The sequence below is a fragment of the Salvia splendens genome, chromosome 8 (assembly GCF_004379255.2).
Source record: "Salvia splendens isolate huo1 chromosome 8, SspV2, whole genome shotgun sequence".
NCBI classification, from domain to species: domain Eukaryota; kingdom Viridiplantae; phylum Streptophyta; class Magnoliopsida; order Lamiales; family Lamiaceae; genus Salvia; species Salvia splendens.
The window spans coordinates 16,022,535-16,037,617 of NC_056039.1; the positions used below are offsets into that span (position 1 = coordinate 16,022,535).

The window sequence follows — 15,083 nt, forward strand, 5'->3', positions numbered from 1 at the left end:
GTCTAGTGACTTGGTTTGTGGCCACATTCCAAGTCATGTATGAGCAGATATGGTTGATGTGTATGAGAAAATGGTCGGCCGACCGTGATTTTTGAATGATGAGATATTTTGGTGCCTCAGGCATTTCTGAAGCTAAAACCGATGGTTACCTAAAATTGGCATGATAAATATAAATATTTTTGATAAACTGTTTTCGGCATAAGTCCACTGAGTATTTCATAGTACTCAGCCATACATGTGTTTTCCCTATGTGCAGGTTGAGCGGCGACGAGCTAGGTGGTGTTGAGCTTAAATTGAAGTCTTGCTGGTTATTAATTGAATCCCGAGTGTCGTCGTGTCTTCATACATGACGTCACTCTTTCTCTTGAACGTTTCTGCTAAGATAATACTCCCTCCGTCCACCATTTAAAGAACTCTTTTGCCATTTTGGTTTGTCCACGATTTATAGAACCATTTGCTTTATTCCACTTTTAGTATACAGACCCAACATCCCACCAACTTTTTACACGCACAATCCAATATAAAACTAATACTTTAAATGGGTCCCACATTCCACTCACTTTCTCCCTTTACTTTTTTTCACAAAGTCAAACAATTTCTTAAAACCCGTGTCGAGTCAGAATGACTCTTTAAATGGTGGACGGATGGAGTACTATTTTTCACCCTTTACCCCTGAATTATTAATGATGATAAGTTGTTGATCTTGGATTCAAATGTTAAGCATTTACTCTGATTTTTCCTCCGTTATTTGAATATTAATTATTTAGTCAAACTCTTTATTGAAAACCTAGAATAATTTCCCTTTCTTAAAGTCCCATTAGTTTCAACTACCCGCATTTATTAACCCTAGAAAGGCGGTCGTGACATATTTAGTAAGTACTATTAACAATAAAAAAAGAAGAAGAAGCTAATCAAGCGAAGGAGTAAAAACTTATGACAAAATCAAGCTCAATACATGTGATCATCAAAATAGTGGAAGTACTGTATGTCGCAAAGCTGATTAACCTCCATATGAAGCCCATCCAAACTAGCAGATTCTACTTCATCTTGATAGGGAGTCCAGACCGGAAACGTGTCTAGCCCAATGATGTCGTTCCATGGGTCCTCCAACGTCGATTTGGCCTCATGGGACGCGTCCTCGCTCACACATTCCTCGCGTTTCACTGATGAAATAATCAAGGGTATTTTAGAGGAGTGATTGCAATGCTGATGATCTTGTTCCGATGTCATGCTTGTCTGAAAGCTGATTAGGTTCGGGTCAATCAGGTCTGAATATTCCACGACGAGTGGTCTGGCCCTTAGCGTCTCTTTGCATGTATGGTGGATCAAGTATGTGGTCTGGTACATGATTTCCTCTCCTTTGATTCTTTGCACTTGTTTTAAGGCTTTGCAGCCATCTTGCTTGTGGGTGCACCTAAAGTAGCTCCTGGTACAAAGATAGAGAAATTTTGTTTGCGTTAGTGCTGTTCCAATCTTTGATATAGGTCACAACAAAAAACTTACTATCTTTTAGGGACACAAAAACTGAGACGCAATTTCTAGCGTTTTCAAAAATTTTAAAAAATAACCATAATTTAGGACGCAAAAGAAAGTGCCCTTAAGTTGAGGACTAATTATCTTATACTTTTGCTTTTTTAGAACACTTTTATTTGCGTCCTTTAATTTTAGTTAGGACACAATTAATAACAATAAGGACACTTTTTGAAGCGTAGGTAGTATAATTAGAGACACAAATTAGCATCCTTATTAGCATTGAAAAGTGTCATTATCCGATTTTTTAGTTGCAGAGAGATCAAGTAATTAGTTGTGGTGAGAAGAAGTTGATAAAGTATGATGGAAACTAACTAATCTTGAAAATATTTTCAGTCTCTATTGACAACTTCTTAGTATTCATAATCGTTTCTCTCCTTTCTTTCGAAAATAATTCAATTGATGATTGAAAGAATATGAGGAATTACCTGGGATAGTCGGAATTCAAGATGGTCTTCTGTCCATATTTCCTCCAAGCATAATTATCTTCCATAGTTGGAGAAAGAGTCACCCATGAATCCGAGGTCCTTCTGAATCCATATAGATAGTAGGAGTAATTAATAAGAAGAAAAAAAATGATAAAGAAGGAGTATACAGTTATACTACTAATAATTACTGATGAGTATAAAGACAATAGGAATTACCGAAATTAGTAAGAACATTCACTGTGCAATAACAACTTTTTTGGTTGGTGCAGGATAAAAGATCTAGTAAAAAGTGTAATATAAATGGCCAAAAAAGCAGAAAGCAAACAGCGACCTCCCTTGTTTTGTTGTATTCTATCAAGTTGCTAACACAGTAACAATGTTTATGTAATGATGAGCTACTAATCAAGTTGATGTGCACACAACCAACGTGTAAAAAATAAATAGGGTAGATAAATTAAATGTGTGGATTACTTGTAACATTGATTATTTCAAAAAAAAAACCAGAAAAAGAAGAGATTTTATGTGTTCATCAATTAAAGCCCTAGCTCAAAGTTTATGGAAAAGAAAACCATTTAAATCTCAGCCCTAGTGTACAAAACCCGGAATTAAATAAAACATAATATAGTACTCCAAGGGAGTTGTTCGGGTTGTAAGATTATATATCAGTATTAAATATGTCTATTGTTTGGTTCAGTATTATAAATGGATAATCATGTAATAATTAGGCATAGTCACATTTTCAATTAAAATAACCTCAAAATTTAATTATAGATGGATTTTTATATGATCATAGGCAGGACAATCGAACGGGAATCTTTTATATTAATAACTAAATAAATAATTATGGTTATTTTTAAGAATTTCCTCACCTCCGCTTGTAGCAACCCCTCAGATCTTTGACCCCGCGCTTCTTCATCTTCTTCTTCCTCCTAGTGTCGCCAGAGGAGGAGGAGGAGGCGGAGGCGCCGCCTTCTACGGCCGGGATCTGGGTGGTGCAGGAGCTAAGATCAGAGAGAGTTTCGGAGAAAGATCTGTAGATTTGGAAGGCGAGTTGCTGCTCCAGAACCGGTTCGCTATTTCGAACCGGTTCGTGGAGAAGGGATTGAAGGTGGACAGCGATTTGCTTGCCCTTCACCAGCTTCACCATAGCTTTTCTTTTCCTTGCATGAAAATTATCCATATTCAAACTCCCCATTTTCTATATTTATATATAAAATACACGTTTTGCGATTGCAGTTGGTACTATTTTGGGCTTAAAAAAGGGGGTTTGGGTTGGAGGAGGAAAGAGGGACGAAATGAGGTAGGGATTAACCCTCGAAATTTTCAAGGGTTTTGAATTTTGATATACAAATAATATATGGAGAGGAGAAAATGGGCGTGGAATCGGGAGTGACGTCACTTTTCCGACGTCACGTGCTTACGTGCTTTGGAAGTGAACTGTTTTGGGATTGGCTCCTGTCATGGTCGGCAGTTCTCTGCCGTTGGGTGCAGCTGTGGGGACTAAATCAACGGTGGAGATGTGCCGTTGGTGGACCTTGTTTCTAGATCTGCGATTTGTTAAACAATGATGGTGGCGGTTGTTAACTAGGTTTGAGTTTTCTTGTCTTTTGTTTTTTTCTTTTTTTGTTTTCGCTTGATCTTATCTTATTATATCCGGTTTGCAATATTGTATCTCGGGATTAAAAATATAGTGCGTTTGTTTCATGAGATTCAATCTCACAACTCAGGCCATCCACAATGGGGCGGACGCCGCCACTGTGGCACCGCGGACGACGGACGATGCGTCATCCGCTCCCGACGCTTAGTCCGCGACGAAGCGCAGATGATAGGGCATCGTCCGCGTCATCATCCGTCCACTGTGGGTTACGCGGACGATGCAACGCGTTTTAGTTTTAGTTTTTTTTAAAATTCGAAAGTTTTGTTATATATATACCCCAGCTTCACTTTTCATTTGTAACTTTTTGATTAACTTTTAAACTCTCAAATTACGCTATAAAATGGATTCCGGTGGATACTCAAGTCCTAGTACACCCGATATTTGGAGATGGTGCACGGTGGCCGGGTACACAACCTGGCGAATATCGGTCGTTCGACGCCAACACGCAGTATGATCCGGACTTCAGTACGGATTCGTACGGTCTCTCCGACATGGAGCCGTCTCCAACTCGCCCTGCCACCGTTTCCCGTCGCGCCGCCGCCGCCGACGCCCCCGCCAGAAAGAAGCGGACCAAGCACCGGGCGCACAAGTTGCCACCTCTGACAACTTGTGAAGAGTACGCCCCCGGCCGTACGAACTACCAGCCGGATGAAACCCTCGTCTTGGCGAGGTGTTGGGTGGATATATCGGAGGACCCAATATTCGCGAACAACCAGAAGCAGCTCGCGTACTGGGAGCGCATCGCCGAGCGCTACAATGAGGCGAAGCCGCCGAGCGCGTACAAGCGCCAACGGGAGCAGCTCCGCAAGCACTGGGATAAGGTGAAGAAACAAGTCAACCTGTTCGCGGCGGAGTACGAGAAGTGCTCGAGGGATCAGGGAAGCGACGAGAGCTTGAGCGACGTGCGGGATAGAGCGCTGTTGTCGTACCAGTCCATGTACGGCGACTTCAAGCATTTCAACATCTGAGCGCTCTTGAGGGACAAACAGAAGTTCCAAGGAGGAATTCTGCACACCGGTGCGGCGAAGAGGATGAAGACCACCGACACTGGTGGTTACATGACTAGCGAAAGCGGAACTCGTCCGGTGGACCTCAACCAGACGTGCACGGAGGAAGAGAGTTCCGGCACACCGATGTCCTCCCGGCGGCGTCCCATAGGCGTCAAGGCTACGAAGAACAAGGGGAAGGGGAAGGCGACATCCTCCTCGGCCGCCGCCGCCCCATCACCGATCCCGACCCCAACCCCAGCGACGATCCAGGCGACACTTGCCTACGCGGATTTGGCAACAGCCTCGATGGCGCGGACGTTGTTGGATACGTATAACGCCCTTATGAAGTGTACGGATCCGGCCTAAGCCGAGCGCCTCCAGAGGTTGAGCGATGAGTTGAGCCGGAAGTTGGGGCTTTTGTAGGATAGTCATTTTTTTTATTTCTAACTCGTGTAACTTTTTTTTAAAATCAATGAATTTTTTGTCGTTCTTTTAGTTAATCGTTATGTTTTTTAATAAGTTTGCATTTATATATTTGAAAACATTTAAATTAAATAACAAAACAATAGTAAAATGCTTAGGGCACCCCTTAGGGCACCCCTTAGGGCGCCCCACTGCAGGTGGAAGGGTAGGAGGATAAAATGATGACGTGGCGGTGCATAGGGCGGGCTTTAGGGCGCGCCTTAGGACATCCCATTAGTCATAGCTAACCACTTCTATATAAAATAATCCCACGACTCAATTCTAGATTATATCATAATACTATTTTATCTAGGACACTGAACACCACCCTTGTGTACTACTTCCTCCATCCAACATAAATATGCTTTTTAGGTTGTGCACGAGTTTTAATGTACAATTAATAAAGTAAAAGATAAGTAGAAAGAAAAAGTAATTCAAACATTGTTAGTTGATAATGAATCTCATCTCATTAAAGAGGAAATTTTTCTAAATTTAGAAAATATATATTCTAATAGGACAGACTAAAAAGAAAAAAAATACATATTCTTTTGGGACGGAGGGAGTAGTATTACTTGCTAGCTATCGTTTTATTCGAGTGATGAAATGTTTGATTAGTTTCATTCTCAAATCTTGCTATAATACAAATTTTTAAAATATATTAAAAAAAATATTATTTTAATGTTTGTAGTCAACTATACATTCACAATCATAAAAAAATATTATATTTTTTCTATATACATTTTACATTTTTGGTAAAATAGTTCAATATATCCTTCACAGCAATCAATCAATCAAAACACAATACTAATATTAATAGTGGACGATACAAGTTTTAACATGTAATTGGTAAATTACGAGAGAAAAAGAAAAATAATGGTTGTAGTATGAGTGATTAATGTATGAGAAAGAAAAAGAAAAAATAATTTGAAAAAATTTTAGATTAAAACCTAATAGGCACTTAAACATCCATCCCTTAACTAATTACTACTAGTATTTTTTTTATATCTGAAAAATGAAATTTTGAATTCAAACCATAAAGAACACTTCTCTTGTCCCGTTCATCTTTTTTTCTTTCTCATTTAATCCAAAAATACTCCACGAACCTTAGATCTCTCTGTTTTGTGAGTTTTTATTGAACCTAATAGTCAATCGTTAGCTAGAATCGTCTTCTTCATGAGCTTCGAGTCGCCGTTCCCTTTTTACCATTCCCCTGGCGACACACGTGACATTCGTCTCTCCTAAAGAGGACAAAGTTCAAACACTGCAAAAGTCATCCCTCCATTAAAAATAAAGAAGGTTAGCTACTCATTTATTTTTACATTCATGAGAAGTTTTTGTGGTCCCATTTTGAAGTCATCTCTCAATTTCAAGGAGTTTGTATGATCCCTTTTTTTTCTTCTGGAATACAGTGGTCTAAATACTCTATATTTTGTCCTATAGTATTATTGTGTGTTATAATTGTTGGGTTGTGCAGCGAAAAAAATGCAAAAAACAAACAGATACCTAATGATCTATTTATGTGATTATGAGATTAATTCTATTTTTGTGTAAAATAAATAGATCTATGATATTACATAGAATACATAAATTAGACGTGATATGATGATCACTACAAAACTCGTTATTTATCCGTCACTAATCAGTGAAATTTCTTCACTTAACAGAGTAGTGACATAGTAAGTTTCGGCAAATCCGCCAGTAAAAAGCTTGTCAATAAAAAATATTAGTGACGGATTTGTCCATCACTAAAGCTACTAATCCACTCAATGATGAAAAATAAAGGCAGTTACTTCGCTTTAGTGACGGAATATTCTGTCACTATTTAGTAACTGACGCTTTTCAGTCATTTTTCCGTCACTAGTTGTTGAGCTAGCATCCGCCGTCACTAATTTCTGTCACTATCTGGCGCTTTTTTTTGTAGTAGATGAATATCTTGTATTACTCCAAAGAATTAACGTGGCTCTCGCCTTCTCTGCATATCGTGTCGGTACTATACCTCGAATCTTCTAACTTATTCTCAAACTCACGTGCATCCGTTTGTGTGGGCAAATCTTGTATTAAACGTATAGGAATTGATGGTATGAATACAAAAACTTAGATCTAGTGAAGAAGAAGACCCTACATTCTATATCTCCTATGAATTAGGAGAGAATCAAAAATCTATCTCCCACACAAAAGTGGCCCCGCCTCTCTACTATCTACACTCTAGGGTTTCTGTCCAATGTGGAGGCTATGGTTGTCTTCCATTCCTCTCTAATTGTAGAGTTGAATATAGGCTAGGTTAGGGATCCATGGAGGTTGGATTTGAGTCGACCCATTGCATATGTCTTAATTAAATTAATTAAATTTATAATTTAATATATATCTAATGAAATATTATTTTGTAACACTATAGAAAATAATATTGACTTTCCGTCCAATCCCAAACTTACGAGTAATCTGGATTCTATTTTGATTTATAATAGTTCCTATATCTAAAATGTCAATATCTATTAAATTATTATTTTTTGTCTATTATAGACTTGAATTAAATTTCATATCTTTTCCTAGGATTTTCTAGTTTGGAACCTTATTTGTTATTCATGAAATCAGATTCCAACTGGTTAATTTTACTGAATAATAAATTTATTTTCCAAACATCTCTTGGGGATATTATCATTCATACCATGGAGGAACACAAATCAATGGTAATCAACACAATGACATGAATATTTCAATAAATAGCAGAAAAAATATCAACAAAGGGGTAAGATCGTCATTCTATTATCATATCATAATTTTCGTGTTTCTTTTTACATCAAAATAGTGTATTACAAATATCAACACAATGACATGCGTATTTCAACACAAGTACACGAAAATATCAACACAGTTTTATTGAGATTTTACATGCATTATATTGTAATTTTTTGATGTATTTATTGATAAAAAATTTGCTTATCAACACATGAAAACTGAAATAAAAATGATCAAATTTCGTTAGAATCCTTATAAAATTACCTTTAATATGATAACTTTTTGTGAAAAAAATAATTTAAATTAAGAGAGTTACATAAATTTAAAATTTTGATATAATTTTGATAAGAGACAATTGATATTAATACTCTTTACTTTTATTTAATAGTTATTTAAATTTAAAATATAACTAATTTGACATTATATTTACTATTAAATCTTTTAATAATATAATTAAGAATTAAACTTAATTTTAAATTATTAATAAGTAATTAGCAATTGATCACATTTCTATTAATTACGTTTTACAATGAACGATTTTGATACAATTGGATTGGATGATTGATGGAGTACGTACTAAACAAGCCCAACAGCAGTAAAGCCCATCAGCCTAAAGCCCAAGAAAGAGTATCAGTTCGGCATGACTAAAGAGTTCAGTTCGGCACAACCAAAGAGTTCGGCCCCAGCCTACAGCTCGGTAAAAGCCAACCAATCAAACTCTGCTCTCAGGTCGGCATCAAGCTCTACTCTCAGATCGGCAAAAGCTGCTCGGCAATAATTCAGCAGTTCGGTCTCAGTATTCGACCGAACTAGGAGACAGTGGACTCATGCAGGATTTCCACCTCCACTACACCCACGATCTATTTAGTGGTGTCAAGCAGTCATTAACTCATGCAGGATAGTGGACCCATGCAAGATCGCCACGATCTCCACGACATCCACTACCTAGTAAATGGCTGCATGCCACGATCTTGGTTCAATGTATAAATAGAACCTAGATCAGATAGATAGGGTTAAGTTCTGTTAGACTCTCTCACTCTCTAGAGAAAATACAAAATAGCAAGTCTGTATTGTAAGCTGTAAGAAAACAGATCAAGCAATACAACTCTGCCCTCATTTCTTCCCGTGGACGTAGATTTACCTCAGTAAATCGAACCACGTAAAATCTCTGTGTCGTGATCTGCATCTTCCTGCATTCATCACCATCATAAATTCGCGGATTCATCACTGGCGCCGTCTGTGGGAAACAGAGAACCAAATTTGTGATAAAGCGAATTTTTGACCCTTTTTCCACCCCAAAAAAATGCATACCAGATCACATACCACCCGTAATACCGTTCGTGATCACCGTGAGGAAGCTAGTCCAGCTCGCAGGTCTGAAAAACGGCCTCGGGAGACATCTACCTCCGGTTCTCACGAAGGAGGAACAAGCCACTCCAGGAGTCATCGCACCGAGTCTTCCCAGCAGCCCGATTTAAATGAAGCTGTCAAGCTGTTCTTGGCCGAGAAGCAGGAGGAGTTCTTAACCTTCCTGCAGAAGAGCCAACAGTCGGAGAAGACAACGGCGGATTCTCCCTCCTCATCCAGACATGAAAGTCACTACCGCAGTAGTGACGTGTCTTCCAGGAGAAAGAATCCTCAACCCCGACATGTTCCTGTTCCTCCTCGGTACCGGAACCACAGGAGAACTCCATCTCCTCCGTACCGAAGAAATATCGGGTTCGCCATGTACGGAGCATTAAAGACTCCGTTCTCGGACGATATCACCCGAACTCCTTTGCCGCGGAACTACCGGACACCGTCAATGACTTATGACGGGCTAGTGGATCCTCATGACTTCTTGGGACGCTATCAGTATAATATGGCGAACCAGGGTCTCAATGAGGTCCATATGTGCAAGCTGTTCCCCGAGCTGCTCATCGGGAACGCCAGAAGGTGGTTCGACAGCCTTCCTCAAGGCAGCATTAGATCCTACCGAGATCTAATGGATGCTTTCCACAGGAGGTTCTTTCAGAAAGCGGAAGCCCGGATCACTTCGGCTCAGCTGCTTTCTATACGTCAAGGTCGCGACGAAAAGATCAGCGACTTCATGACAAGATTCCACAAGGAATGCCTACAAGTAGATGATCTCAATGATCTACTTGTCATTTCGGCATTCCAAAATGGAATCCTGCCCGGAGCTCTCTACAGAAAGCTCGTGGAGTGCGGTCCGCAAACAGCTCAAGAAATGTGGGACATTGCGGACCAGTTTTCCCGTGCGGATGAGGCAGACCGTCGAAAACGGTCTTTAGACAGCTCATCCCGAGGAGACGAAAAGAAGCCCGATCATAGCGATCAGAGGCTTCCTCGCCGAACTCCTTTTGAAAGAATTCAAAGGGCACCGGTACAAGGCAGATTGGGACCACGTCTCAATCTGCCTTGTACCGGTGCCCTTTGAATTCTTTCAAAAGGAGTTCGGCGAGGAAGCCTCTGATCGCTATGATCGGGCTTCTTTTCGTCTCCTCGGGATGAGCTGTCTAAAGACCGTTTTCGACGGTCTGCCTCATCCGCACGGGAAAACTGGTCCGCAATGTCCCACATTTCTTGAGCTGTTTGCGGACCGCACTCCACGAGCTTTCTGTAGAGAGCTCCGGGCAGGATTCCATTTTGGAATGCCGAAATGACAAGTAGATCATTGAGATCATCTACTTGTAGGCATTCCTTGTGGAATCTTGTCATGAAGTCGCTGATCTTTTCGTCGCGACCTTGACGTATAGAAAGCAGCTGAGCCGAAGTGATCCGGGCTTCCGCTTTCTGAAAGAACCTCCTGTGGAAAGCATCCATTAGATCTCGGTAGGATCTAATGCTGCCTTGAGGAAGGCTGTCGAACCACCTTCTGGCGTTCCCGATGAGCAGCTCGGGGAACAGCTTGCACATATGGACCTCATTGAGACCCTGGTTCGCCATATTATACTGATAGCGTCCCAAGAAGTCATGAGGATCCACTAGCCCGTCATAAGTCATTGACGGTGTCCGGTAGTTCCGCGGCAAAGGAGTTCGGGTGATATCGTCCGAGAACGGAGTCTTTAATGCTCCGTACATGGCGAACCCGATATTTCTTCGGTACGGAGGAGATGGAGTTCTCCTGTGGTTCCGGTACCGAGGAGGAACAGGAACATGTCGGGGTTGAGGATTCTTTCTCCTGGAAGACACGTCACTACTGCGGTAGTGACTTTCATGTCTGGATGAGGAGGGAGAATCCGCCGTTGTCTTCTCCGACTGTTGGCTCTTCTGCAGGAAGGTTAAGAACTCCTCCTGCTTCTCGGCCAAGAACAGCTTGACAGCTTCATTTAAATCGGGCTGCTGGGAAGACTCGGTGCGATGACTCCTGGAGTGGCTTGTTCCACGTCTCAATCCTGAGAAGCCGCCCGCTCAGTTCGTACCCTTAAACAAGTCAAGAGCGGAAATTTTCGAACTACATTCCGATATGTTCGAAAAACCAAGGCGGATGACGAAATCGGCCGCGCGGCGACCTCAGGATCAATATTGCTCCTTCCATCAAGCCCACGGACACGATACCGAGGAGTGCCGAGATTTGGCTGCAGGTATTGATGTTCTTGTGAAAACAGGAACGTTAAAAAAATACCAAAGCAAGCAGCCGAAAAAGAACAAAAGGCCGAGAGGTGCGAACTGCAATCCTCAGGATCCGAAAAGGCATGAGGATCCCGAAGACGACGACGAGCCGCAATATGATGGAGTAATCCTGACTATTGATGCTCTCCCTGCCGGGAAGACTAAGTCGTCCCTAAAAGCAGAACGCAGAGGTTCCAATCAAGAGGAGCCAACACATAAAAGGCTGAAGAAAGACGAAGTGATTACATTTTCAGATGCCGATCCCGTCCCAGCCATCTCTCCTCATCAAGACGCTATTGTCATTCAAGCCGGAGTGGCAAACAAACTGATCCACAGAGTATTTGTGGATACAGGAGCGTCAGTCAGCATTCTTTTTAAAGAATGTTTCGATAAAATGGAAGTGGATCCAGCTCGGCTCAGTCCGGCTCCACTTCCTCTGAAAAGTTTCGCCCAGGAGGACACCCGCCCTGAAGGTATTATCAGCCTTCCGATCACGGTGGGAAAAGCGCCTACAAGCTCCAATACGATGATCGAGTTCTTTGTGGTGAAAGCTCGGTCCCCGTACAACATCATCCTGGGGAGAGACTGGCTCAACACAGTTCGGGCCATTTGCTCTACTTATCACCTCACCATCAAGATCCCCACTAAAGGTGGGATAGCGGTCATCAGAGGTGATCAAAAGAGAGCAAAAGAATGTCTGCAGATTGCGCTTAAAAGTGCCGAACAATCAGTTCGGCACCATCAAGCATAGCAATCACAGCAACCGGAGTCAGAGGCAAGCGAGATGACCGAAGTCACTTCAGAGCCGAACTCAATGACCGTTCAGTTATACGAAGATGATTCATCCAGAACGGTCAAGATCGGCTTCGCAGGAACGCCTCTACTCCGGGAAAAGACCATTCAGCTCCTCAAGGAGTACAAAGATGTCTTTGCATGGTCTCCGTTGGACATGACCGGAGTGCCCCCCGAGGTAATCACTCATCGGTTAAATATTGATCCTTCAATCCGGCCAGTAAAACAGAAGCAAAGACTCTTTGCGGCAGAAAGAAGCCAAGTCATCCATGACGAAGTCCGCCAATTGCTAAAAGCGGATGTACTATTCGAGGTGAAATATCCTTCTTGGGTGGCCAATCCTGTGATGATCAAGAAAAAAGAAGGAGGATGGCGGATGTGCATAGATTTTACCGATCTAAACAAGCACTGTCCTAAAGATTGCTATCCCCTTCCGAATATAGATAAAAAAGTAGAAGCTTTGATCGGCTTCGAAATTTTCTGTTTTCTTGATTTATACAAAGGATATCACCAAGTGTTGATGGATGAGAGTGACGCTCCGAAAACAGCTTTCATTACCGATTTCGGCATTTTCGCTTATAAAAAGATGCCATTCGGTTTAAAGAATGCCGGAGCCACTTATCAAAGGATGGTAGACAAGCTTTTTCGGCACCTAATCGGAAAACAGGTTGAAGTGTATGTCGACGACATAGTTGTCAAAAGCAAAAGCACTTCGGAGTACGAGCACAACCTCAAGTCCACTCTCAACGTGCTCAAGAAAGCCAACCTCAAACTTAATCCCCAAAAGTGTACCTTTTTGGTAGATTCGGGAAAGTTTCTGGGTTGTTGGGTTTCAAAGGACGGACTCAAGGCAAACCCCTCAAAAGTTCAAGTCGTTCAGAACATGGCAATGCCGAAGTCCATACATGACGTGCAAAGGCTAACCGGATGTCTAGCCGCACTGAATCGATTCCTTTCCCAAGCAGCCGAAAAGCAACTGCCGTTCTTCAAAGTGTTGAAAAAGGCACCAAAATTCGAGTGGGGAGCCGAGCAGAAAAAGGCCTTTGACGAGCTCAAAAGTTATCTAGCCGAGCTTCCTATTCTCTCTGCTCCAACCGAAGCCGAAGTAATATTCTTATACTTAGCGGCATCCGATCAAACCATTAGCGCGGTGCTTGTACGAGAAGAAGGCCTAAAGCAGTTTCCCATCTACTTTACAAGCCGAGCATTAAGAAGTCCAGAAACAAGGTATCAACCTCTGGAAAAAATTGCTCTGGCGTTAGTAAATGCAGCAAGGAGACTGCGGCCATACTTCTATGCTCACAAGGTATGCGTCTTAACCGATCTGCCTCTTCGGCAAGTTTTGACCAAGCCAGAAGCATCAGGCAGAATCGCCAAATGGGCCATAGAGCTGGGAGAACACTCAATCGAGTATCTACCTCGGAAAGCCATCAAGGGACAAGCCTTGGCAGATTTTCTTACAGAAGCAAAGTTCGATCAAGCAATTCCTGTTATTGCCGAACAGAAGAATTCTGCCAATGCCGAACTAGCACAGCCCTTGGAATCCGAAGTAGAGCCGCCGGACTGCTGGAGCGGATTCGTAGATGGAGCTTCAAACAAGATAGGAAGTGGAGCTGGTATTTTACTTGTCGCTCCCGACGGACACGAGGTAACCTACTCACTTCGGTTCCTATTCCCCACTACTAATAATGAAGCCGAGTACGAAGCCCTCCTGGCCGGACTCCAGTTAGCGCAAAGTCTGCTCATCAAATCTCTCAAAGTCCATTGTGATTCACAAGTCATAGTAAATCACATGTTGGGTACAAGTGAAGCTCGTGACGAGAGAATGAAGAAGTATTTGGACAAAGCGCAAAGCATCAGCCGAAGTTTCTCCTATTTTCGGATAATCCGCATTCCCAGAGCGGAAAATAGCCGAGCAGATACCTTAAGTAAGTTGGCCTCAGATCCGAGCTCAAAGGCGGAAGAATTAATGCATCGAAGCATTGATGAAGCTGAGGTACATTCAGTATCCAGCTCGCCGAACTGGATGACGCCGATCTTGCAGTATCTGGATCAAGGACAATTGCCCGAGGATAAGAGAGAAGCTCGGAAGATCACGTGCCGAGCACTTCGGTACGAACTTCATGAAGGAGTCCTCTTTAGAAAGTCTTACCTCCAGCCGTTATTGCGGTGCGTAGGACCAGAAGAGACGGACTACATCCTCAGAGAAGTTCATGAAGGATCGTGCGGCAGCCACATCGGAGCTAGAGCTTTAGCTAAAAAAGTTCTAAGATGGGGATATTATTGGCCAACCTTGGTACAAGAAGCAGTGCAGCTCGTCAAGACCTGCCCGAAGTGCCAAATCCATGCAAATATCCCAAGGATGCCGCAGACCGATCTATCCACTATGCAGAGCCCTTGGCCTTTCATGCAATGGGGCATAGACATAGTGGGACCACTTCCTCAAGCTCCTCGGCAAATGAAATTCCTAATCGTTGCCGTGGACTACTTTACGAAGTGGGTGGAAGCTGAACCATTAGCTACGATAACGAGCTCGAAGGCATTGGATTTCGTCTGGAAGAACATAGTGTGCCGATTTGGCATACCCCACATCCTCATCTCGGATAACGGGACTCAGTTCACCGACAAGACGTTCAAGAATTGGTGCCAAGAGCTGAATATTCAACAGCGGTTCACTTCGGTCTCTCATCCACAAGCAAACGGACAAACGGAGGTAACAAATCGTATCCTGGTGAAAGGGTTAAAAGCTCGGTTAGAACAAGCCAAAGGACAATGGGTAGAAAATCTCCCTCAAGTCCTATGGTCCTACCGAACTACACCCACAACCTCCAACGGTGAAACTCCGTACAGTCTTGTGTACGGCACTGAAGCCGTAAT

The 15,083-nt window shown here is 42.3% G+C and overlaps 1 protein-coding gene across 1 annotated transcript; it reads right to left on the reverse strand.

Moving 5' to 3' along the window:
* Nucleotides 1–908: 908 nt before the first annotated feature.
* LOC121743401 (WRKY DNA-binding transcription factor 70-like) lies at nucleotides 909–3,277 on the reverse strand. Its single transcript, XM_042136701.1, has 3 exons — nucleotides 2,828–3,277; nucleotides 1,959–2,060; nucleotides 909–1,426 (listed from the first exon to the last, which is right to left on the reverse strand). The coding sequence occupies exons 1-3, from the start codon at nucleotides 3,151–3,153 to the stop codon at nucleotides 949–951; spliced, it is 906 nt and encodes a 301-aa protein (XP_041992635.1). The 5' UTR covers nucleotides 3,154–3,277; the 3' UTR covers nucleotides 909–948.
* Between the last annotated feature and the right edge of the window lie 11,806 nt (nucleotides 3,278–15,083).